General features: G+C 43.9%; 1 protein-coding gene across 3 annotated transcripts in view; it reads right to left on the bottom strand.

Moving 5' to 3' along the window:
* LOC139556958 (IQ motif and SEC7 domain-containing protein 1-like) overlaps positions 1-25,139 on the bottom strand; it is a 184,387-nt gene that overhangs the window by 78,014 nt on the left and 81,234 nt on the right. The window contains exon 1 of one of the 3 annotated variants that reach the window (XM_071371150.1): positions 16,246-16,557. The exons of the other annotated variants lie outside the window; for them this stretch is intronic. Coding sequence (XP_071227251.1) covers positions 16,246-16,385 — 140 coding nt within the window. The 5' untranslated portion in view covers positions 16,386-16,557. Of the gene's footprint in view, positions 1-16,245; positions 16,558-25,139 lie in introns of those variants that run through there. 3 annotated transcript variants of the gene reach the window in all.

Genomic DNA, 25,139 nt, shown 5'->3' with positions numbered 1-25,139 from the left:
GAGTGGAGAACAGGAGGGCTTCTCAAAGAAAAACTAACAGGTCTGTGAGAGCCGGAATTCTTACTGGTTGGTAGGTGATCAAATACTTATGTCATGCAATAAAATGCAAATTAATTACTTAAAAATCATACAATGTGATTTTCTGGATTTTTGTTTTAGATTCCATCTCTCACAGTTGAAGTGTACCTATGATAAAAAATTACAGACCTCTACATGCTTTGTAAGTAGGAAAACCTACAAAATTGACAGTGTATCAAATACTTGTTCTCCCCACTGTATATATACACACATACAGTGGGGAGAACAAGTATTTGATACACTGCCGATTTTGCAAGTTCTTTAAGAAGCCCTCCTGTTCTCCACTCATTACCTGTATTAACTGCACCTGTTTGAACTCGTTACCTGTATAAAAGACACCTGTCCACACACTCAATCAAACAGACTCCAACCTCTCCACAATGGCCAAGACAAGAGAGCTGTGTAAGGACATCAGGGATAAATTGTAGACCTACACAAGGCTGGGATGGGCTACAGGACAATAGGCAAGCAGATTGGTGAGAAGGCAACAACTGTTGGCGCAATTATTAGAAAATGGAAGAAGTTCAAGATGACGGTCAATCACCCTCGGTCTGGGGCTCCATGCAAGATCTCACCTTGTGGGGCATCAATGATCATGAGGAAGGTGAGGGATCAGCCCAGAACTACACGGCAGGACCTGGTCAATGACCTGAAGAGAGCTGGGACCACAGTCTCAAAGAAAACCATTAGTAACACACTACGCCGTCATGGATTAAAATCCTGCAGCGCACGCAAGGTCCCCCTGCTCAAGCCAGCGCATGTCCAGGCTTGTCTGAAGTTTGCCAATGACCATCTGGATGATCCAGAGGAGGAATGGGAGAAGGTCATGTGGTCTGATGAGACAAAAATAGAGCTTTTTGGTCTAAACTCCACTCGCCGTGTTTGGAGAAAGAAGAAAGATGAGTACAACCCCAAGAACACCATCCCAACCGTGAAGCATGGAGGTGGAAACATCATTCTTTGGGGATGCTTTTCTGCAAAGGGGACAGGACCACTGCACCGTATTGAGGGGAGGATGGATGGGGCCATGTATCGCGAGATCTTGGCCAACAACCTCCTTCCCTCAGTAAGAGCATTGAAGATGGGTCGTGGCTGGGTCTTCCAGCATGACAACGACCCGAAACACACAGCCAGGGCAACTAAGGAGTGGCTCTGTAAGAAGCATCTCAAGGTCCTGGAGTGGCCTAGCCAGTCTCCAGACCTGAACCCAATAGAAAATCTTTGGAGGGAGCTGAAAGTCCGTATTGCCCAGCGACAGCCCCGAAACCTGAAGGATCTGGAGAAGGTCTGTATGGAGGAGTGGGCCAAAATCCCTGCTGCAGTGTGTGCAAACCTGGTCAAGAACTACAGGAAACGTATGATCTCTGTAATTGCAAACAAAGGTTTCTGTACCAAATATTAAGTTCTGCTTTTCTGATGTATCAAATACTTATGTCATGCAATAAAATGCAAATGAATTACTTAAAAATCATACAATGTGATTTTCTGGATTTTTGTTTTAGATTCCATTGAAGATTCCTCACAGTTGAAATGTACCTATGATAAAAAATTACAGACCTCTACATGCTTTGTAAGTAGGAAAACCTGCAAAATCGGCAGTGTATCAAATACTTGTTCTCCCCACTGTACAGTGGGGCAAAAAAGTATTTAGTCAGCCACCAATTGTGCAAGTTCTCCCACTTAAAAAGATGAGAGGCCTGTAATTTCAACTATGACAGACAAAATGAGAAAAAGAAATCCAGAAAATCACATTGTAGGATTTATTTGCAAATTATGGTGGAAAATAAGTATTTGGTCAATAACAAAAGTTTCTCAATACTTTGTTATATACCCTTTGTTGGCAATGACAGAGGTCAAACGTTTTCTGTAAGTCTTCACAAGGTTTTCACACACTGTTGCTGGTATTTTGGCCCATTCCTCCATGCAGATCTCCTCTAGAGCAGTGATGTTTTGGGGCTGTTGCTGGGCAACACAGACTTTCAACTCCCTCCAAAGATTTTCTATGGGGTTGAGATCTGGAGACTGGCTAGGCCACTCCAGGACCTTGAAATGCTTCTTACGAAGCCACTCCTTTGTTGCCCAGGCGGTGTGTTTGGGATCATTGTCATGCTGAAAGACCCAGCCACGTTTCATCTTCAATGCCCTTGCTGATGGTAGGCTTTGTTACTTTGGTCCCAGCTCTCTGCATGTCATTCACTAGGTCCCCCCGTGTGGTTCTGGGATTTTTGCTCACCGTTCTTGTGATCATTTTGACCCCACGGGGTGAGATCTTGCGTGGAGCCCCAGATCGAGGGAGATTATCAGTGGTCTTGTATGTCTTCCATTTCCTAATAATTGCTCCCACAGTTGATTTCTTCAAACCAAGCTGCTTACCTATTGCAGATTCAGTCTTCCCAGTCTGGTGCAGGTCTACAATTTTGTTTCTGGTGTCCTTTGACAGCTCTTTGGTCTTGGCCATAGTGGAGTTTGGAGTGTGACTGTTTGAGGTTGTGGACAGGTGTCTTTTATACTGATAACAAGTTCAAACAGGTGCCATTAATACAGGTAACGAGTGGAGGACAGAGGAGCCTCTTAAAGAAGAAGTTACAGGTCTGTGAGAGTCAGAAATCTTGCTTGTTTGTAGGTGACCAAATACTTATTTTCCACCATAATTTGCAAATAAATTCATTAAAATCCTACAATGTGATTTTCTGGATTTTCTTTTCTCATTTTGTCTGTCATAGTTGAAGTGTACCTATGACGAAAATTACAGGCCTCTCTCATCTTTTTAAGTGGGAGAACTTGCACAATTGGTGGCTGACTAAATACTTTTTTGCCCCACTTTATATGTGTTTGATGAGCAGGTGTCCACATACTTTTGGTCATGTAGAATGTGTACAGTACCATTCAAAAGTTTGGACACACCTACTCATTCAAGGCTCTTTTAGTTTTTACTTGTTCTTTAGTTCAGGACTGAGCTTGGGAAACCCTGTTCCTGCTAATAAATGATTTCAGCATTAGTCACTAAGAATACACTATATACATGTATGTGGACACCGCTTCAAAATGAGTGGATTCGGCTATTTCAGCCACACCCGTTGCTGACAGGTGCATAAAATCGAACACACCGCCATGCAATCTCCCTAGGAAAACATTGGCAGAAGAATGTCCCGTACTGAAGAGCTCAGTGACTTTCAACATGGCACAGTCATAGGATGCCACCTTTCCAACAAGTCAGTTCGTCAAATTTCTGCCCTGCTAGAGCTGCCCCGGTCACCTGCAAGTGATGTTATTGTGAAGTGGAAAGGTCGAGGAGCAACATCGGCTCAGCCACACAAGCTCAGAGAACGGGACTGCCGAGTGCTGATCGTCTGTCCTCAGTTGCAACACTCACTACCTAGTTCCAAACTGCCACTGGAAATGCCACGTCAGCACAATAACTCTTCGTCGGGAGCTTCAAGAAATGCGTTTCCACGGCCGTGCAGCCGCACACAAGCCTAAGATCACCGTGCGCAATGCCAAGCGCCGGCTGGAGTGGTGTAAAGCTCGCCGCCATTAGACTCTGGCGCAGCGGAAACGCGTTCTCTGGAGTGATGAATCACGCTTCACAATCTGACAGTCCGACGGACAAATCTGGGTTTGGCGGATGCCAGGAGAACGCTACCGGTCCGAATGCATAGCGCCAACCGTACAGTTTGGTGGAGGAATAACGGTGTGTCCCCCAGGGTGCGTTTTGTTTTTTGCCCTAGCACTACACAGCTGATTCAACTAACGGGGGCAGGACCGAGATTGGGAAACCCTGAGCTAGAAGACAAATACGGCTTCTTTATCGCTGGAGATATATCCTCATGCTCATGCTGTATTAATAAGAATCTGCTGGTCCAGCAAACTGAAAGTCGGGTAAAGGGCACACCGTGGAGTTGAGCAATCAATCAGAATGAATGAGCTGATCTGCTTGACATGCTCCCACTGTCTCTATTGTCCAGTGCACTGCGGTCTGCTAATACAGACCGATATGGGGCATTGTAGTAGTGTGACACCCACTCACTTTAACATTCCTAGTCAATCACTGATAATCCGCCAGGAGAATCTCATGGCGTCCAGCCGTCCACGAAGAGGGAGATGTGAACGTGAAGTCAATAAACACAAAGAGAAATGGCCCCTGCCCAGCGCCCTGTGCGATGAGAGGAAGCCTACAGATCAGCACTTTTACATGGGGTAGGGTGATCCAGGAGAGGGGGAGGGGTGGATGAGGAGATGAGAAGCCGTGGTCGATCTATAGGATGTCGGAAAGGAAATATGGTGGCATAAGGTGTAGAGAGACAGTGAAAGAATAAATCAGGGAGAAAGAAAATGGGAATATGGAGGGTGAAGGAGGGATGGAAAGATGATATGCAGATACAGGAGGGAATTACATCCTGTTCCTAGGCCGTCATTGAAAATAAGAATTTGTTCTTAACCGACTTGCCTAGTTAAATAAAGGTAAAATACAAAAATAAAAAATTAGGGGATGAATTCATGGATGGATGGTAGAAGTTAAAGAGGACTAACTGTGATTATACTTAGTCTCTCGTATGATTAAGGATGGTGTTTTTATCAGCCTGATCATTGTGTAACTAAGAACAAGGAGTCATATCAGTGTGCTCCGACACAGCAAAAGACAATCTGGATGGTTATGCCTTAGAATTGCACTCCCCCTAGTGGCAGCTACAGTAGCTCCAGTCTCCCGGCAAATGTCTACAGCAGTAAAAGGGGATACCTAGTCAGCTGTACAACTGAATGCATTCAACTGAAATGTGTCTTCCGCATTTAACCCAACCCCTCTGAATCAGAAGGCAGTACACACACACACACACACACACACACAACATTTCCTCCCCAAATTGATTCAATTCAGAAACCTATCACACACAAAATATAATAGCAAACAATTTATTCATATCTCATTCCAATACCAGTAGCCATCGAACTGGCTTACGGGGGGGGAAACAACATGCAATTCTCTCCGATTAATATACAGCATTACCGAATTCATAAAGCCGTTTCATCTGGAGCACTTGAAGGTAATTCTTTATGATAACCCCAAGCATGTAGTCAGTTGTATTTCTAAATCAGAAGAAATACTGTGCCTTCAGAAAGTATTCACACCCCCCTCGACTTCTTCCACATTTTGTTGTGTTACGGCCTGAATTTAAAATGTATTAAATTGAGATTTTGTGTCACTGGTCTACACACAATACCCCATAATGTTAAAGTCAAATTAGGTTTGATTTATTTTATTTTTTTTACAAATTAATAAAAAATAAATAAAAGCTGAAATGTCTTGAGTCAATAAGTATTTATGGCAAGCCTAAGTAAAAATGTGCTTAACAAGTCACAATAAGTTGCATATAATGCAATAAGAGTGTTTAACATGGTTTTTGAATGACTACCTCATCTCTGTACCCCACATATACAATTATCTGTAAGGTCCTTCAGTCGAGCAGTGAATTTCAAACACAGATTCAACCACAAAGACCAGGGAGGTTTTTCAATGCCTCGCAAAGGGTATCTATTGGTAGATGGGTAAAAAAAAAAAGCAGACACTGAATATCCTTTTGAATATGGTGAAGTTATTAATTACACTTTGTATGGTGTATCAATACACCCAGTCACTACACAGATACAGGTGTCCTTCCTAACTCAGTTGCCAGAGAGGAAGGAAACCGCTCAGGGATTTTTAACTCGAGGCCAAAACAGTTACAGATATTAATGGCTGAGATAGAAAATTGAAGATGGATCAACAAAATTGTAGTTACTCCACAATACTAACCTAAATGACAGAGTGAACAAAAGGAAGACTGTACGGAATAAAAATATTCCGAAACATGCATCCTGCTTGCAATAATGCACTAAAGTAAAACTGCCTGAATACAAAGCGTTATATTTGGGGTAAATCCAACACAAAACGTCAATGAGAACCACTCTTCCTATTTTCAAGCATGGTGTTGGCTGCATCATGTTACAGGTATTCCTGTCATCAGCAAGGACTAGGGGATTTTTTATAATAAATATAAACGGTTTAGAGCTAAGTAGAGGCAAAATTATAGAGGAAAACCTGCTTCAGTCTGCTTTCCAACATACACTGGGATACAAATTCACCTTTCAGCAAGACAATAACCTAAATCACAAGGCCAAATATACACTGGAGTTGCTTACCAAGACGACATTGAATGTTCCTGAGTGGCCTAGTTACAATTTTTACTTAAATCTGCTTGAAAATCTATGGCAAGACTTGAAAATGGCTATTTAGCAACGATCAACAACCAACTTGACAGAGCTAGAATAATTTTTAAAACAATCCAGGTGTGCAATGCTCTTAGAGACTTACCCAGAAAGACTTGCAGCTGTAATTGCTGCCAAAGGTGATTCTAACATGTATTGACTCAGGGGGTACGAAAGCTTATGTAAAGGAGACATTTCTTTATTTACATTTCAAAAAAATTGCTAAAATTTCTAAAAACATGTTTTCACTTTGTCATTATGTGTGTAAATAGGTGAGAAAAGAAATATTTTTAATACATTTTCAATTCAGGCCGTAACACAAAATGTGCAACAAGTCAAGGGGTATGAATACTTTGAAGACACTGTAGCTGTTTTGTATGCAAGACCATTAGGGAAAGGGGAATTGGAGATCTAGCATCGAGAGGATTGTCTTACATGCATGTTAGTTACAGTATAAAAGGGCAGATGGGCTCATACAGTAGCAGAGCAGCGGGGAGATTCTCTAACGTAGATTACAGTAAAATCTCTCTTATCACAGAGATAATACACTACAGCTGTCAAGTCTTAAAACACCATGCAGAAGAGAGGTGGAGGAGCAAGAGAGAGAGTCAATGAAGGGGAGGATGGAGAATGGAGAGACAAAGAAAGAGGGGCGGAGGGAGAGAAAGAGAGGGAGACGGAGAGAAAGAGAGGGGAGAAGAGGAGGAAAGAGAGATGGAGGGAGATAAATAGTAGAGAAGAAATGAGAGATCAAAAGAAAGCAAAAAGAGACAAGGAGGAAGGAGAGAGGAAAGACTAGCATAAAACTGGAGGAGTGTTTAAAAGTAGAGCGCAGAAAGCGAAGGGAGCAGAGGATAGAGGAGAGATCCAGGGCTGCAGGGTGGAAGGTGAAATCCATGTCCTCCCCGTCTTTAATCCTACTATCGTGAAGGCCATACACTTACTGAGCCAGTGTAACAGAACTGATGGAGAACAATGTCTTCCCCGTCAAAGAGAGCATACTTAGACAGCCGCGACAGAGCTCAAAAAAGTGTTGCACATACAGCACGTGTAACACAACATACACATTACAATGAATTGTTGCGTTTCACCATTATGTCAATTATGAGTGGGGCGAAAAAGCCTTTTTCGTGATTTTGTGAGTGACGTTTATATTTTGTTGACATCGGAATGGTTTAGAAGTAAGACTATGCACAGTGATTTGAGTGCATCGCGCGTACAGTGTAGCATATAATGTTGTGACGACATTGCACACAACCGTGATGCTCTAAATTCATGCTAGAATTATCTAGTGCCAAGTAAATCCCGCAGAAATACCAGTCATGAAACCAGAGGATGATAAATATTACACATGCATGCTGTTAGACCTATATCGGTTGAAGACAACCACATGCAATAAGAGTTTCAGTCACAGTACGGTGAAAAGAAATGTGCTAATGTATGCAATGTTTTGTAATTACATAACAGTGTAGCATGTAAATATACTTCCCCATAAATGTGTATATATTTAGCCTAGGGAACAAAATGTTCTGCAGGCACTTGCTGCTCTGTGAAACCCTCCTCCCCACTGTGCTTCTGTGTCTCAGTGCCTGACGCTGCTGTCGGCAATGTTAGGGGCCTATTATGGGATGTCACAATCCACGGACTCATAAACACGAGAGTATACCCCTGAGAGAACTACAGCTCCCTGAGATATACCCCCGAGAGAACTACAGCTCCCAAGCAGCGGAGAGAACGTTACCCTGAGCGTGTTCCAAACATTCCTACAGTATTGGACGGCATATTCTGTCATAATGCCCATTACTACTACTACACGTCAGGGGACAGCGGCCCAGGGCAGGGTGAGAGAGTGACAGTGTTATTGTGACTGTATCTGCACATTAGCCCGTGGCTGCGTAGTGAGCGACTTGCAGGGCCGTGGCGACGTGCCCCGTGTGCTGACTAGATCGGATGAAACAGAATGCTCTGTGTAGTGTCTGGCCAAGCAGTGACAGCGGCATGCTTTACAAAGTCACGGTCTTACGTAATGGCCGGCTTGAGCACGGGGGGGGTCAAATCCATTTTCATCTTTCCTTCCCATCACTCAACGGTCAATTCCACTTCAATTCAGTCAATAATTCCAAGAATCAAACAACAGTCCATTTCATTGAAAATATACATTTCCTCCTTCCATGAAATGGAATCTCTATTCATCACTTCCTCTGAAATGATAGAATGTAAATCAGATACGAGCCAAGCGTTGGCTGTGGCAGTACGTTATGCAGTCGCTCTCTGACTAAGCAGGCCCGTGCCTGACTCTGCAGTTCCAGTGCTGTGCAGTGTGTCGCCACGCACTCCGGGCTAAAAGCAGAGGAACGTGCTGCCAGTGCCTGGCGGCGATGGGCGACACACGTTTTTTTTTTCATCTACCAGCCTCCCGAGCGTAGGCGCTGGCGTCGCCGGGACAGCGGCTTCACAATGCCGCCTGGCAGTTAATAACGGGGTATGGGGCATCCCTGCATCGGTGCCTCGGACTACCAGCTACGCTACAGCTGCAGGACGTGCCTCCAGAGACTCTTTGACATGATCTCATATGAACCGTGAAATCCCAGAATGTACATCCACTCTGTGTAATTGTTTGACTCAACTCTTCCCTTCAAAATGTGTAGATCTCTGCCAGCATAGGAAAGCAATACTAGCTCTTAGTTGATATGCTATGCAGAAAGGTCAAAAGGTCACAATAGACAATTAGACATTATGCCTAACAAGCATTGTAGCTGGCCCATATAGGGAGATGACAAAGCATGCTTCAAGTCTCATTGATTTCATGATCTGGAATTGAAATGGTGTGGTCTGTGTGACAGGAAATAGTTGAACTAAATGACTATAGTGTAGCCTGCTGTATCTGCACACAGTCAGTTGAAGTCTACCAGTGCAGAGGTAAGTGGTGAGACCAGGGTGTCTTTTACATGCACTCTGATGGAGCAGCAGGCACTGCTAGCTGGGGGGACTGAACAGTGTTGGGGCTGGGCAACAATACTAATGCAAAATATATACACACCTAGGACACAAGGAAAGACAGAGTCAACAAACTCTTTAAATAAACATATATTTTTTTAAATTGCTGATTTACAGATCTTTTTAGAGAGACGTGGCTGTACTATTTTTAACACATTTCTCCCGGAGCACGTAGTCAAACTTATATAAGTATATCATAGCCTAAGTATCCCTACAACCCCTTAGCCATGCACTTCACATCTACCCTACAACCCTGTCTGTTCTGCTGGCCTGACACAACAGGGGTTTCCTCCATGAGGAATAGGGGTTCTACGTTGGAATTCTAGAAGGAAACTGGCCTGACAGTTAAATTGGGGAGGCGCCCCAAGCCAAACACAGTCAGATTATAGTATACAGATTTGTGTCAAACTGACAAGCATATCTATGCGCCTAAAAAACCCCAGCAACAACTGCAGTTCATGTTACACAATGAGCGTGTGTGTGTGTACGGCAACGTGTCTGTGTGTGTTTTGACCACATCCCTCCTTTAAAGCCCCAGTCCAGAGACGCTACATCCATTTGTGTACTGTTAAATTCATGACATATAGTAATTGATTCTTGAAGTACATAACTTACAAATTCCTCATTAGCTTAGTTCAACTATTGTACCGCATCAGAACCCAAAATAAACAATTTTTTCCTCAAATGTTTGTAAACAATGGCAAGGTAAACAAAACACTGTATAGCTTCAAAACATGATTAAAACTATCATTTGGATCTCATGGATGGTCAGTCCTTGTATCCATCGCTCTGTCTATAAACGTGAAAATGGTTATACAGTGAGCTTCAAAAGTATTGGGACAGACACAAATGATTTTTTGGGATCTGTACTACAGCACTTTCGAATTGAAATGATACAATGACGACGAGGTTAAGGTGCGGACTGTCCGCTTTCATTTTAGGGTATTTCCATCCATATCAGGTGAACAATTTAGAAATGGCCTTATTGGGACAAATTAACTTAAATGTGTATTAAAGTAGTAAAGAGTGGGGCCTCCCGGGTGGCGCAGTGGTCTAGGGCACTGCATCGCCGGCTCTGTCGCAGCCGGCCGCGACCGGGGAGTCCGTGGGGCGACGCACAATTGGCCTAGCGTCGTCCGGGTTAGGGAGGGTTTGGCCGGTAGGGATATCCTTGTCTCATCGCGCTCCAGCGACTCCTGTGGCGGGCCGGGCGCAGTGCGCGCTAACCAAGGGGGGCGGGTGCACGGTGTTTCCTTCGACACATTGGTGCGGCTGGCTTCCGGGTTGGAGGCGCGCTGTGTTAAGAAGCAGTGCGGCTTGGTTGGGTTGTGCTTCGGAGGACGCATGACTTTCGACCTTCGTCTCTCCCGAGCCCGTACGGGAGTTGTAGCGATGAGACAAGATAGTAATTACTAGCGATTGGATACCACGAAAATTGGGGAGAAAAGGGAGTAAAATTTATTTTAAAAAATTAAAATAAAAAAGTAGTAAAGAGTGACGTACAGTGGGGAGAACAAGTATTTGATACACTGTCGATTTTGCAGGTTTTCCTACTTACAAAGCATGTAGAGGTCTGTAATTTTGATCATAGGTACACTTCAACTGTGAGAGACGGAATCTAAAACAACAATCCAGAAAATCACATTGTATGATTTTTAAGTAATTCATTTGCATTTTATTCCATGACATAAGTATTTGATACATCAGAAAAGCAGAACTTAATATTTGGTACAGAAACCTTTGTTTTCAATTACAGAGATCATACGTTTCCTGTAGTTCTTGACCAGGTTTGCACACACTGCAGTAGGGATTTTGGCCCACTCCTCCATACAGACCTTCTCCAGATCCTTCAGGTTTCGGGGCTGTCGCTGGGCAATACGGACTTTCAGCTCCCTCCAAAGATTTTCTATTGGGTTCAGATCTGGAGACTGGCTAGGCCACTCCAGGACCTTGAAATGCTTCTTACGGAGCCACTCCTTAGTTGCCCTGGCTGTGTGTTTCGGGTCGTTGTCATGCTGGAAGACCCAGCTACGACCCATATTCAATGCTCTTACTGAGGGAAGGTGGTTGTTGGCCAAGATCTCGCGATACATGGCCCCATCCATCCTCCCCTCAATACGGTGCAGTCGTCCTGTCCCCTTTGCAGAAAAGCATCCCCAAAGAATGATGTTTCCACTTCCATGCTTCATGGTTGGGATGGTGTTCTTGAGGTTGTACTCATCCTTCTTCTTCTTCCAAACACGGCGAGTGGAGTTTAGACCAAAAAGCTCTATTTTTGTCTCATCAGACCACATGACCTTCTCCCATTCCTCCTCTGGATCATCCAGATGGTCATTGGCAAACTTCAGAAGGGCCTGGACATGCGCTGGCTTGAGCAGGGGGACCTTGTGTACGCTGCAGGATTTTAATCCATGACGGCGTAGTGTGTTACTAATGGTTTTCTTTGAGACTGTGGTCCCAGCTCTCTTCAGGTCATTGACCAGGTCCTGCCGGGTAGTTCTGGGCTGATCCCTCACCTTCCTCATGATCATTGATGCCCCACGAGGTGAGATCTTGCATGGAGCCCCAGACCGAGGGTGATTGACCGTCATCTTCAACTTCTTCCATTTTCTAATAATTGCGCCAACAGTTGTTGCCTTCTCCCCAAGCTGCTTGCCTATTGTCCTGTAGCCCATCCCAGCCTTGTGCAGGTCTACAATTTTATCCCTGATGTCCTTACACAGCTCTCTGGTCTTGGCCATTGTGGAGAGGTTGGAGTCTGTTTGATTGAGTGTGTGGACAGGTGTCTTTTATACAGGTAACGAGTTCAAACAGGTGCAGTTAATACAGGTAATGAGTGGAGAACAGGAGGGCTTCTTAAAGAAAAACTAACAGGTCTGTGAGAGACGGAATTCTTACTGGTTGGTAGGTGATCAAATACTTATGTCATGCAATAAAATGCAAATTAATTAGTTAAAAATCATACAATGTGATTTTCTGGATTTTTGTTTTAGATTCCGTCTCTCACAGTTGAAGTGTACCTATGATAAAAATTACAGACCTCTACATGCTTTGTAAGTAGGAAAACCTGCAAAATCGGCAGTGTATCAAATACTTGTTCTCCCCACTGTATTTGGTCCAATATGCGGAGCACACATTGATAACATCAAACTTTTGACTGGACAAATGTGTTGGATGCATTTGCTGTTTGTTTTGGTTGCGTTTCAGATTATTTTCTGCCAAATTGAAATGAATGGTAAATGTATGAATAGAATATGTTTCTAAACACATCTATATTAATGTGGATGCCACCATGATTATGGATTGTCCTGAATGATTAATAATGAATCACATAAATATCATACCCTCAAGACATCCTAACCTCTCACCATTACAATAACAGGGGAGGTTTTTTTGTAACTTTCTCACTCATCATTATTCACAATTCATATCTGTTATCATCTTAGCATCCACATTAACAGAAGTGTTTAGACATGTACAGTATCAGTGAAAAGTTTGGACACGCCGACTCATTCAAGGGTTTTTCATTATTTAGTTACCTCTGCTGCAGAGGATAAGTTCATTAGAGTTACCAGCCTCAGAAATTTTAGCCCAAATAAATGCTTCACAGAGTTCACGTAACAAACACATTTCAACATCAACTGTTCAGAGGAGACTGCGTGAATCAGGCCTTTGTGGTCGAATTGCTGCAAATAAACCACTACTAAAGGAAACCAATGAGAAAAGACTTGCTTGGGCCAAGAAACAAAACAATGGACATTAAACTGGTGGAAATATGTCCTTTGGTCTGATGAGTCCAAATGTGAGATTTTTGGTTCCAACCACCGTGTCTTTGTGAGACGCAGAGTAGGTGAATGGATGATTTCCGCATGTGTGGTTCCCACTGTGAAGCATGGAGGAGGAGGTGTAATGGTGCTTTACTGGTGACACTGTCTGTGATTTATTTAGAATTCAAGGCACACTTAACCAGCATGGCTACCACAGTATTCTGCAGCAATATGTCATCCCATCTGGTTTGCGCTGAGTGGGACTATCATTTGTTTTTCAACAGGACTCTTGGTTGCTGTTACACACCTCCAGGCTGTGTAAGGGCAATTTGACCAAGGGGGAGAGTGATGAGTGCTGCATCAAATGACCTGGCCTCCACAATCCCCCGACCTCAACCCAATTGATATGGTTTGGGATGAGTTGGACCGCAGAGTGAAGGAAAAGCAGCCAACAAGTGCTCAGCATATCTGGGAACTCCTTCAAGACTGTTGGAAAAGCATTCCAGGTGAAGCTGGTTGAGAGAATGCCAAGCGTGTGTAAAGCTGTTATCAAGGCAAAGGGTGACTACTTTGAAGTATCTCAAATATAAAATGTAAATTTGATTTGTTTAACACTTTTTTGGTTACTACATGATTCCATATGTGTTATTTTATAGTGTTGATATCTTCACTATTATTCTACGAGATAGAAAATAGTAAAAATAAAAACCCTGGAATGAGTAGGTGTGTCCAAACATTTGACTGGTACTGTAAGTGAATTTGTCCCATATACTTTCGTTCCCCTAAAATGGGGAGACTATGTACAAAAAGTGCACTAATTTCTAAACGGTTCACCCGATATGGTTGAAAATACCCTCAAATTAAAGCTGACAGTTTGCGCTTTGAGCTCATAGTCACTGTGTCATTTCAAATCGCTGCAGCACAGAACCAAAACAACCAAAAATGTGTCACTGTCCCAATATTTTTTGGAGCTCACTGGATTTCTCAAGCCCCATTCCTCAGCTGTTTACCAAAACAAGTGGCGGGGAGTGCTTTGTTATTGTTTATTCACCCACAGTGACGTATTATGTGGTGATGACGAACACCTATTTTTTTCAGTCATACGAGCTCTGCGCGGAGTCATGTTGGAACACAGATTTTGGCACAGGCGCCTGCACCGAAATAGAAACTCTGACACATCCCGCAGCCGAACCAGAGACAACCAACAAAACAAGAGACGTGGTGGGAGTGTCGAGTGTGTAGGGTCGCAAAATTCTGGTAACTTTCCCAAAATCTGTACGTTTTCCACAAATCCTGTTACAAGTGTGGGGATAAGTTGTATATAGTTTCCTCCAGACGTGAAGCTTGGTTTCATCAGACCAGAGAATCTTGTTTCTCATGGTCTGAGTCCTTTAGGTGCCTTTTGGCAAACTCCAAGCGGGCTGTCATATGCCTTTTACTGAGGAGTGGCTTCCGTCTGGCCACTCTACCATAAGGCCTGATTGGTGGAGTGCTGCAGAGACGGTTGTCCTTCTGAAAGGCTCTGGAGCTCTGCCAGAGTGACCAACAAGTTTTTGGTCACCTCCCTGACCAAGGCCCTTCTACCCCGATTGCCCAGTTTAGCCGGGCGGACAGCACTAGGAAGAGTCTCGGTTCCAAACTTCTCCATTTAAGAATGATGGAGGCCACTGTGTTCTTGGGGACCTTCAATGCTGCAGAAATGTTTTGGTACCCTTCCCCAGATCTGTCCCTCGACACAATCCTGTCTTGGAGCTCCTCCTTGGAATTCCTTCGACCTCATGGCTTGGTTTTTGCTCTGACATGCACTGTCAACGGTGAGACCTAATATAGACAGGTGTGTGCCTTTCCAAATCATGTCCAATCAATTGACTTTACCACATGTGAACTCCAATCAAGTTGTAGAAACATCAAGGATGATCAATGGAAACAGGATGCACCTGAGCTCAATTTCAAATCTCACAGCAAAGGGTTTGAATACTTGTGTAAATAATGTATTTCTGTTTTTTATTTATTATACATTTGCAAAAATTTTAAATAACCTGTTTTTCGCTTTGTCATTATGGGGTATTGTGTGTAGATTAAATGAAAACATTTCCTCATCAATCAATTTTAGAATAAGGCTGTAACGTAACAAAATGTGGAAAAAGACAAAGGGTCTGAATACATTCCGAATGCAGTGTATATGATATGATTCGTGTGTCCTTTCACAGCCAAAGATCTTTACAGAGATGACACAGGGACGCTGAACTGGAGAGACAAGCAGGAAACATCCCAAACAGTGAAGAAGCGAACATCGACATCCCAAAAATGACATTCACCACACAAGCAGTATCATCTGCATCCTTAACACACACACACACACACACACACACACACACACACACACACACACACACACACACACACACACACACACACACACACACACACACACACACACACACACACACACACACACACACACACACACACACACACACACACACACACACACACACACACACACACACACACACACACACACACGTCAGAGCTAGGAGGCAATCACGCGCTAAACAAGAAGCTGTCACAGCGTCACAAAAATGAGTCATATTCTCCTAGTCAGTCACAGTATCGTCACAGTCACTCAAAACAACTAAATGACAGGGATTTCAATAACAATGGAAAAAAATCTCCCAGTACATAACAGAAATCAGTGAACATCCCTCATCATATCTTTGTCAAAATCACCAAAAAGGGAAACAAATGCAATCAAAATGTATTCTTTATATAAATATTAACAGCCATGTCTGCCACAAACACGTCAACCACACACAGAAATACAACCCCCAACATGACCACTATTCCCCATAGGGACGTGGTTGTTTACAAAGAGAGAGCTCTGTAGGCAGAGCCAGAAACTCATCCCCTCTCCAGACAGGCTGAGAGGACAGAGCAAGGTCTGGTCTGCCAGCGCCAGCTAGGTGACTCAGCACACACACACACTGGAGACACTGCAATAACAAAGTGCCACACCGCATCCTCGTCAATGAAGGATGGGAGGACCACTGCCTGCACGGCTGCATCCGCCCAGCCACAGCCTCCCTCCCTCCCTCCCTCCCTCACCAGCCACAGCTCCATTCATACAGCATGACGATTCGAAGGGACTGCTACTACTCACATGTCGTATAGCCGGTAGGACATGGCAGAGCTGGGTCTGCCCGGGTGAGTCCCACCCCTGGGCGGCGTGCTGGACTCGCTGCGGGGACGCCTGGGGTCGGTGCTGCTCGCCACGGCACGCCATACGCTCGGCTTGTCCATCTTCCAGGCTCGTCAATGGGACTCAACTCAACGGGGGGAGCAGCGTGTGCATTCAGACTCACACACTCACATCCACTCTTACTCTCTCAGTCACAAACAGCCAGCCAGCCAGAGAGAGCTCTGATGTAAACGAGGCAGGTCCAACAGTTTGGGGAGGATGGAGTGGTAGAGCAGTGTACTGGGAGAATGCCCGTTTAACACTGAACGCGTGCCAAGGGCAGAGGAGACAGGGCTAGCCGTCTAAAGCATGGGGATAATCTGCAGGAGGGAGAATGTCGTTTTTTTGTCTCTAATACACACCGAATCTCATCCCCATCCTTTTACCACCTCTCCCCTGCTCACGGTAGTACAGTCCGCAGCTGGGCCATCCGATTGGCTCTCTGATCTCCATGGAAACAGGAGGATGTGTTGGAGGTAGGGCTCATTGTCTTTCTCTCTCCCTCTTCGTGGAATCAATGTGTTTCTTTAAGCCATTCAAAAAGTGAACAAAAAGAGGCTAACATCTATATTATCTAAAGTATATGCTGTAGATTCACTCATGTAATAATGGCACTCTTACGCATAGCACATACATTTTACAAATAAGCCACCTCAATGAAGCAAGCGGCACACACACAGACCAAATTCTTGTCAAATTCTGCTCTTGGGGCGAAAAAGGGTCTACTTACCACAAAGCCCTGCAAACACTAGGGCAGTGATTCCCAACCTTTTTTGGTTACTGTACCACCAACTGAACTTTGCTCTGCCCGGAGTAGCCCTGAAGTACCCCCTCATGTGCATTTTACCAGTAAGCCCATGGTCTCATGGCTCTTCTCAAGTACAGTGCCCCCTGTGGATAGGCCAAGTACCCTAGGGGTTCTAGTACCCCTCTCCTCCTCTGTCTTTGCCTGTGCACTGACTACTAACATCGTGCCTTGCGCTTGCAGCTTCGCTCTCAGTGGGGAATGAAAGGGATCTCACCACCCCTCTCAAAGCTCTGTGTCTGCTGTGAAAAATGGCACTAGGGAGCTGGGGACTATAAGGAGGGCTGGGGAGAAGAGAACAGGAAGGGCTTTGGATGAGGGCTGGGAAGCAGGGGAGGCATTGTTGACACCCATGCCCTGGTAAAACAGGTGTCTATGGAGACAGCTCTCCTCAGGACCATACGCATCGACCCAGAGGGCCGTGGGAGTTCACAGGATCCACTGAGCACCATAGGAAAAATTTTACCACCATAGACCTCCCTTCATTTCACTGTTCCAGATAATAATGAGGCTGCTAGTCTGGAGTCTCCAGGGAAGATGAATTTCATTCTGAAAAGGCACTGAGGTGAAAAGGCAATGCGAGAGGCTGTCGCTATTCATAAATGCGGGGTGAGTGTGTGTTCAAATCCAGAGACCCAGAGGCCTCCATCTGAAGTCATCAATCACACATAACACATTAATATCACCTGTCTGGTGCGCACAGAGATAGACAGGTGGGGAACTCTACCCCTCTGTAACCCCCTCTCCCTCTTCTGTTGCTCTGTTCATGTCAAAAGACCAGCTAGCGACGCTCTCCAACGCCATTTTTCACAGCAGACACAGAGCTTTGAGAGGGGTGGTGAGATCCATTTCATTCCCCACTGAGAGCGAAGCTGCGAGCCCAAGGCACGATGTTAGTAGTCAGTGCACAGGCAAAGACAGAGGAGGAGAGGCGTGCTGAGCGAGCAGATTAACAAATACTGTACTCGTCAGATTGACAAATATCTTCACACTCCTCACAACGCCGGCAATACGGTTCTCTATACAGGTACACACACACCACAAATATATCCACTTTATTCTCTTGACACTGCCTTATGGTTTTTCAACCGTTGACCTAATCTTCTGGACTTAAAGCTGTCTATTTTGATTTAACGGTGTGTCAGTTTGTGTTGTCTCAAACATCAAAACACAATCTCGTCCTCTCCTGCCAACCTCCGCACCCCCACTCGTTGCCATACGGCTTCTCTGTGCCCAGCTGGCCTGGTGGATGAGACCGGGCATCGACTCTGGCAGTAGTATGCTGCATTGAGAGTCTGCATGAACGCGCGCACACACACACACACCCACCAGCAGTGGGGGCTTTAACCATCACAGGAAGGACATACTGATGAGTTCCAGCCTAATTGCCTCAGCCCTGTTCTCTGTGAGAGAGGCAGCAAACTGCAGAGCCTTCTCAGTCAATGAAATCCAAAAGTGTCAGGAAATGGCTGAGATAGTGAATAGATAAGGAGCAAAACGCCAATAAGCTGGCCCGTGGGCTGGGGAGATATCTCCATCTGGCTTTTCATTTCCACTGCTGAGAACAGACATTAACGGACAACAACGAGAGGATTTAATAGAGAGATGCAGAAAGATAAGCTCCTCCTGGTGTCAGCATCTGGATGTCAATGCCAGCACCTTGATCTCATTCCTCTGTAACAAAAGCCGAAATGCTTGTGTACGCTCTCCCCGACGCGGGGGGGAAAAAAATATTGAATAACGAAGTAAGCTTTATGCAACATATTTTTGAGTGCGAACCCATTACACCTTTGTCTAAAAGACACACCAGTCAATGACAAACTGTCTTAGTCTATAAAAGACACGGAGTTCAACAGATCAAAATCAAACTGATAATCAAACCTTCATAAAGAGAGCGAACAGCCCAACTAGTGGATTAACAACTAACAAAAGCAGACCGCAAATCAAACCCATGTTTTTTTTACATGAAGCATTACACTAGTCACACATAGCATAACCGCTATACAACTACCTTCTGAAAGACTTCATTCTGATGGCTGAGGGACGTCCTATAGGGCTCCCGGGTGGCGCAGCGGTCTAAGGCACTGCATCTCGGTGCAAGAGGTCCTGGTTCGAATCCAGGCTGCATCACATCCGGGTGTGATTGGGAGTCCCAAAGGGCGTCCTTGTAAATAAGCCATCATCGTAGGCTGTCATTGTAAATAAGAATTTGTTCTTAACTGACTTGCCTAGTAAAAAATAAAAAATAAAGAATAGGTGTACATTAATCACAAAGCTGAACAGTTATAGTGTCTGCATTGGTAGCCTCGAGTGAGCCGAAGTCCAATAATAGAAAATAACACCGCAGCCCACAGCAGCCTCCTGGAACGCTGGCACATGCTGTTCATAAGGGCTTATAAAACAATAATGATGCTTCACAGCCAAGATAGTCTCCTTCAACTGGGACACACACACACACAACATCTGTACTTGGTGGACCGGGAGGTGCAGAGTTAGCTGGTTGTTTATGGTGTACTGCTTTTCAATATTAAATGTGATGCTTAAGCTAAGCTTGACTTCCTCCAATGCTCCAACATCACTATAGTGTCGAACGAGCACAGCAGATGCCTTCTATGGATTTATCTTGTTGTGTAGCTCTGGAAGATAAGTTGTGGAATTCAGTGTTTCGCTGTGCTGGGGTGTACTGGGCTGAAAATTATTGTCCCATGGTGCCTTGCTGATTGTCTTGTTGTTGCTGCTGTGTGTGATGATAGCTGATTGCTGTGCTGATGTCTGTGTGTGTTTGTCAGTGGGACGCTGCTTCTTTTAGATCCCCACTCTACTGAGCTGCACGGCAGGGGAGCCTGGCTGGGCTGTCTCCCACAACATAAGAGAGGGAGAGGCAGGAGAGAGGACCTGAGAGAGAGTTACTTACATCACAATCACACACCGCACCTATTTCTCAGTGTTCTGACGGGCACTGAAGGATGAGCTGAAGAGAACAGCTGTTTGAGATGGAATCTGCGAAAAATAACCATGTACGATGAGATGAGGAAATGTATATATGGATTCACAAATTCAGTCATCATCCATACTAAAAAAAGGGAACCCTGTCCTATTCGAATCGAAAAGAAAAGCCTTTATTTGAATTGGCTCAACACTGACCCACTGCAGCCAATAGAATACAGAAATGTGTTGAAATAAACCAGGATCTTGAGAGCATTGCCTGCGGTCCCGACAGAGATCATCGCGGCGGTTGGCATTTTTCATTCTTCGGTTGAGAGAGGACAGGTCAGACAAACAACTTTTGTTGTCACGCAGATTATTTGATTTACATTTCAGATTTAAATTTCCTCTCAACGGTCATCTTTCTGCTCATGATGCGTTAGTCTAGGCCTACCTATTGTTAAAAAAAAAAAAAAAAAAAATATATAATATATATATATATATATATATATATATATATATATATATATATATATATACACACACACACACACACACACACACACACACACACATATACAGTTGAAGTCGGAAGTTTACATACACTTAGGTTGGAGACATTAAAACTCATTTCTCAACCACTCCACAAACTTCTTGTTTACAAACTATAGTTTTGGCAAGTCGGTTATGACATCTACTTTGTGCATGACAAGTAATTTTTCCAACAATTGTTTTCAGACAGATTATTTCACTTATAATTCACTGTATCACAATTCCAGTGGGTCAGAAGTTTACATACACTAAGTTGACTGTGCCTTTAAACAGCTTGGAAAATTCCAGAAAATAATGTCATGGCTTTAGAAGCTTCTGATAGGCTAATTGACATCATTTGAGTCAATTGGAGGTGTACTTGTGGATGTATTTCAAGGCCTACCTTCAAACTCAGTGCCTCTTTGCTTGACATCATTGGAAGTCTGGTTCATCCTTGGGAGCAATTTCCAAACGCCTGAAGGTACCATGTTCATCTGTACAAACAATAGTACGCAAGTATAAACACCATGGGACGACGCAGCCGCCATACCGCTCAGGAGGGAGATGCGTTCTGTCTCCTAGAGATGAACGCACTGTGGTGCGAAAAGTGCAAATCAATCCCAGAACAACAGCAAAGGACCCTGTGAAGATGCTGGAGGAAACAGGTATAAAAGTTTCTATATGCACAATAAAACGAGTCCTATATCGACATAACCTGAAAGGCCGCTCAGCAAGGAAGAAGCCACTGCTCCAGAACCGCCATAAAAAAGCCAGACTACGGTTTGCAACTGCACATGGGGACAAAGATCGCACTTTTTTGGAGAAATGTCCTCTAGTCTGACGAAACAAAAATAGAACTGTTTGGCCATAAAGACCATCGTTATGTTTGGAGGAAAAAGGGGGATGCTTGCAAGCTGAAGAACACCATCTCAAATGTGAAGCATGGGGGTGGCAGCATCATGTTGTGGGGGTGCTTTGCTACAGGAGGGACTATGCATGGGCAGAGAATCAGCCTTTTGGGAGCTCTAAGTGAGATTTGGTTGGGGGGGGGGGGGCCCACCTCTCGCAGAACATTTTAGTAACCCCCTCAACAGCGATTTTTTTTCTTTCATTTAAAGTTAATTTCCTACATATTTTGCCATGACTTATTCCATGTTTATATGATATCTGAGTGAGAATGACTAACATTCATGCGTGCCCGGTCGGTATTTGGCCATGATTAATACAAGTTTAGATAGTCTAGCCACCTAACTACCAGTCAAAAAATGTACATGGCTAATTGTCAGCTAATTGAGTGACCGACATAAGAGAAACTGCTGATGCACAACCACATTTTTAAATTACACCTGGTGTATTATACTATTCTTACTCTCAATAATAAGTTGAGACTCCGACTGAGTTCCAAAAAACTAAATGCCATTTCTTTTTTTATTTGTCTTTTTTTTGGTCGGGCTCCCTAGCTGCCTGGGATCCTAAGCAACCTCTTATGTCACTTATGCCTGGAGCCAGCCCTGAAAGGGGCAGTTATTGTTCCAAGGAAATGTACTTCCTAAATATGATTAAGCTATAGTTGATTACATTGCATAGATCACCCTTATCTCCTATTGAAAAAATCATCCCACTCTTAAAAGGTAGGCTATAAAATGTAGCTCTAGAGAAAGTGTAAGTCTCTCCACCTCTGCTCTCTTCAAACTACATCTTATCTATTGGCTGATATAGCCCAGTAATACCGACAGCCTAATATAAAATGGGCCACGTGAGAATCTCTGGTAATTAAACCTATTTTAATTACCAGAGCACTTTCATATTGCCTATAGGGCGCAAAATTGCTGGGACCATGGCTGGCAAATGAGCAGCATCACATACGGCTAAAATACGATTGCGGGACGATTGCGGTTGGGTCTGGGACCAGTTCCTGCTAGCGGGTGGGAGTCGAATAGAAAGACAGCGGGTGTGGGCGGGTGCGGTATGAAAAGCTGCGGGCGCAGACGGGAGCGGGATGAATAAATCAGTCCCGCGCAGACCTCTACCATGATCCGAGGCTCCATGTGCACAATTGATTGCATCCCTTAGTCCAGTGGAATTTTGATTCCTTGCACAATCAAACCTGCACATACTGTATCAACCACAAGATGGCAGTACTTTAACATTGTTGGATGGTTCTGGATCAAATACAGCATTGCCAGATATTACTCACAGATGACATGGTGGAATGCTCGATACCGATCCCGAGGTCGTGAAAAGCATTTTCACCCCAGAGGAAATTACACTGGTACCCATGAGAGAAAGAGCGAGACAGAGAGCGAGATCCATGTTAGAGTGGGTTGACAAGAGGCAGCGGGTCTGAGCGGAATGCTTATGAATTGATCGACATTTACAGAACGGTAACCTGGAGGAAAATGGGGGAGGGTCATGCTTTTTCAATTTCAGTCAAGGGGAGGGGAAGGTCATGTAATTTGTCATTAATTACATTTTAATGTTTCTCAAGTGTTTTAGAATTAGTTTCTTATTAGGCTAGAAATCGATGTGTGCCCCCATCTCTGATTCCCCACTAGACGCGTAATATCAAGTGCGCCTACAGGCTATTTACTGTGGTCTCAATCAAATGATCCATAGCCTGCCTATAGACATATAGGCCACGATGTGCATGCTAAGAGAAGCACAGAGCAATGTTATATTTTTAAGATAGCTTCTCGGATGGTGTAAATAAAACTAAACTGGACTACACATTGCAATGGATATTCCTTGAGCCCTGGCCTACTCTGCTCTTGCTGATCCCCCCCCAAAATGGTGTGCTGCCTAACTAATGTCTTTGCTGTGTAGGTCTACGGTGGCAATTCAGGAGTCGTCGAAAGCTTCTCCCGAAATGTTCACCATCTTCCCCGCGGGCTAGCCTATAGCCAATGTTCTGTTCAGTTTGAGAAGGAGAGCGTGAAGTTGAGGAGGACCAGAGGTCAACTTTGATAACTTGCTACTACTAGAATTGATTTTATTATTATTTATTTATTATTTAGCAGAGTTATTGACCTCACAGTAAAACCAGATTAGAGTAAATGACGTTGTGGTGCTGAAACTTGAAGCAGTGGCCACAGCATAATCAATGGGAAATGGACAGTTCATGGTGCTGAAAGTAGACAAATTATAGTAGGCATAATTCATCTCAAACGTCTTCATTTCAATTACACTTTAATCACAACAAGGGGACTTTGTGTTGGAGCCTATTCCTTCCTATTTAAGAAATAAGAGGTAGGCCTACATCTTTGGCAGACGAAATTCGGCTATAGGCTGCTATATCCATAGATTTACCGGTCAATTCCTCCAACCACCATCCTTCACCCACCCATGCACTCTTTAAATAACAGCCCTTCACTGCAACGGAGGTAGGCTAAGTTAAAACCAAGACTAGAATTGAGGGGGTATGCCATAGTCCTAACTTTTATTAAAGAAAATGGCCAAAAAAAACAGGCCTACTGTACCTGCACCTTGTTAGCTTAAGATTTTGAAGAAAATAAAACGGATCCGATTATATAAAGTGATCTGTAATAGCACTTTGGTCCGTGATGCTTTATGCTAGAAACGAGCTGTAAAATAGCCAGGAAAGACATGACTCCGATGCATATGGGGACATCATCGTGTTGTTTCATAGCTACAACCTTCTAAAGCCAAGGGGACAACAAAGTCATCTAATTATGTCACTATCAATTGATTCAACTATTAATTCTATGTACAATAGAAGATGTTTAAACCCAGACAGCTTTTAGGGAAACACGTGTGAACTCTCGGTGGGTTAAACCACGGAAGAAGAGCAGCCAGTGGTTAAAGGTGACATTTGTCTGCATAGGTAGGCCGACTCAGTCTGGGGTGAAAAGATAGGCCTCACTTTTGAAAGTGACGTGCTGAGATTCCTAATTACTTCTCAGTTTTAATTATTTGCAAATAGGGACCGTTTCGTTGCGAAATATGTCAAGGTGAACACATAGGCCTATCTCTCTGTACATTCTAAGCCTGTCATTTCTGTGTTTTGTTTTGTATTCAAAAAATACTCTGCTAATATGTAAAATCATGTAGAATTGCATGACAAGTTTATAAAAGGCTATTTTTTTCCCTCTGATCTACAAATATGATGATAGACTCACGCAATGCTTTTACTATAAAGTAGATCTTTCCAACTCGTGTCCAAGGTTGTCTGCGAACCCACAACCTCAAAATGATGTAACGCTTATAGCAGGGATTATCCACTAGATTCAGCCGCGGGCCTATTTTTCCTTGAGCGGATGGTCGGGGCCCGGAACACAACAACAAATCATTTGAAGACTGCAAATTGACCGCAAGAAGCCCAAACAGATATGTTTGACTAAAATATAATAATTTCAAACATTGCTTACATATGTACAAGTCACGTGTCTATTATGCGTGGGAATACTTGGGAAGAGATTAAACAAATTAAAATCACTTGGGGATGATTTCCTGGTGTTTTTACAGTCTACAGTGCCTTCGGAAAGTATTCAGACCCCTTGAATTTTCCACGTTTTGTTACATTACAGCTTTATTCTAA

The sequence above is a fragment of the Salvelinus alpinus genome, chromosome 28 (assembly GCF_045679555.1).
Source record: "Salvelinus alpinus chromosome 28, SLU_Salpinus.1, whole genome shotgun sequence".
Classification (NCBI taxonomy): domain Eukaryota; kingdom Metazoa; phylum Chordata; class Actinopteri; order Salmoniformes; family Salmonidae; genus Salvelinus; species Salvelinus alpinus.
The sequence above is the reverse complement of the archived record's forward strand: the minus strand, read 5'-3'. Positions and strand labels throughout refer to the sequence as shown.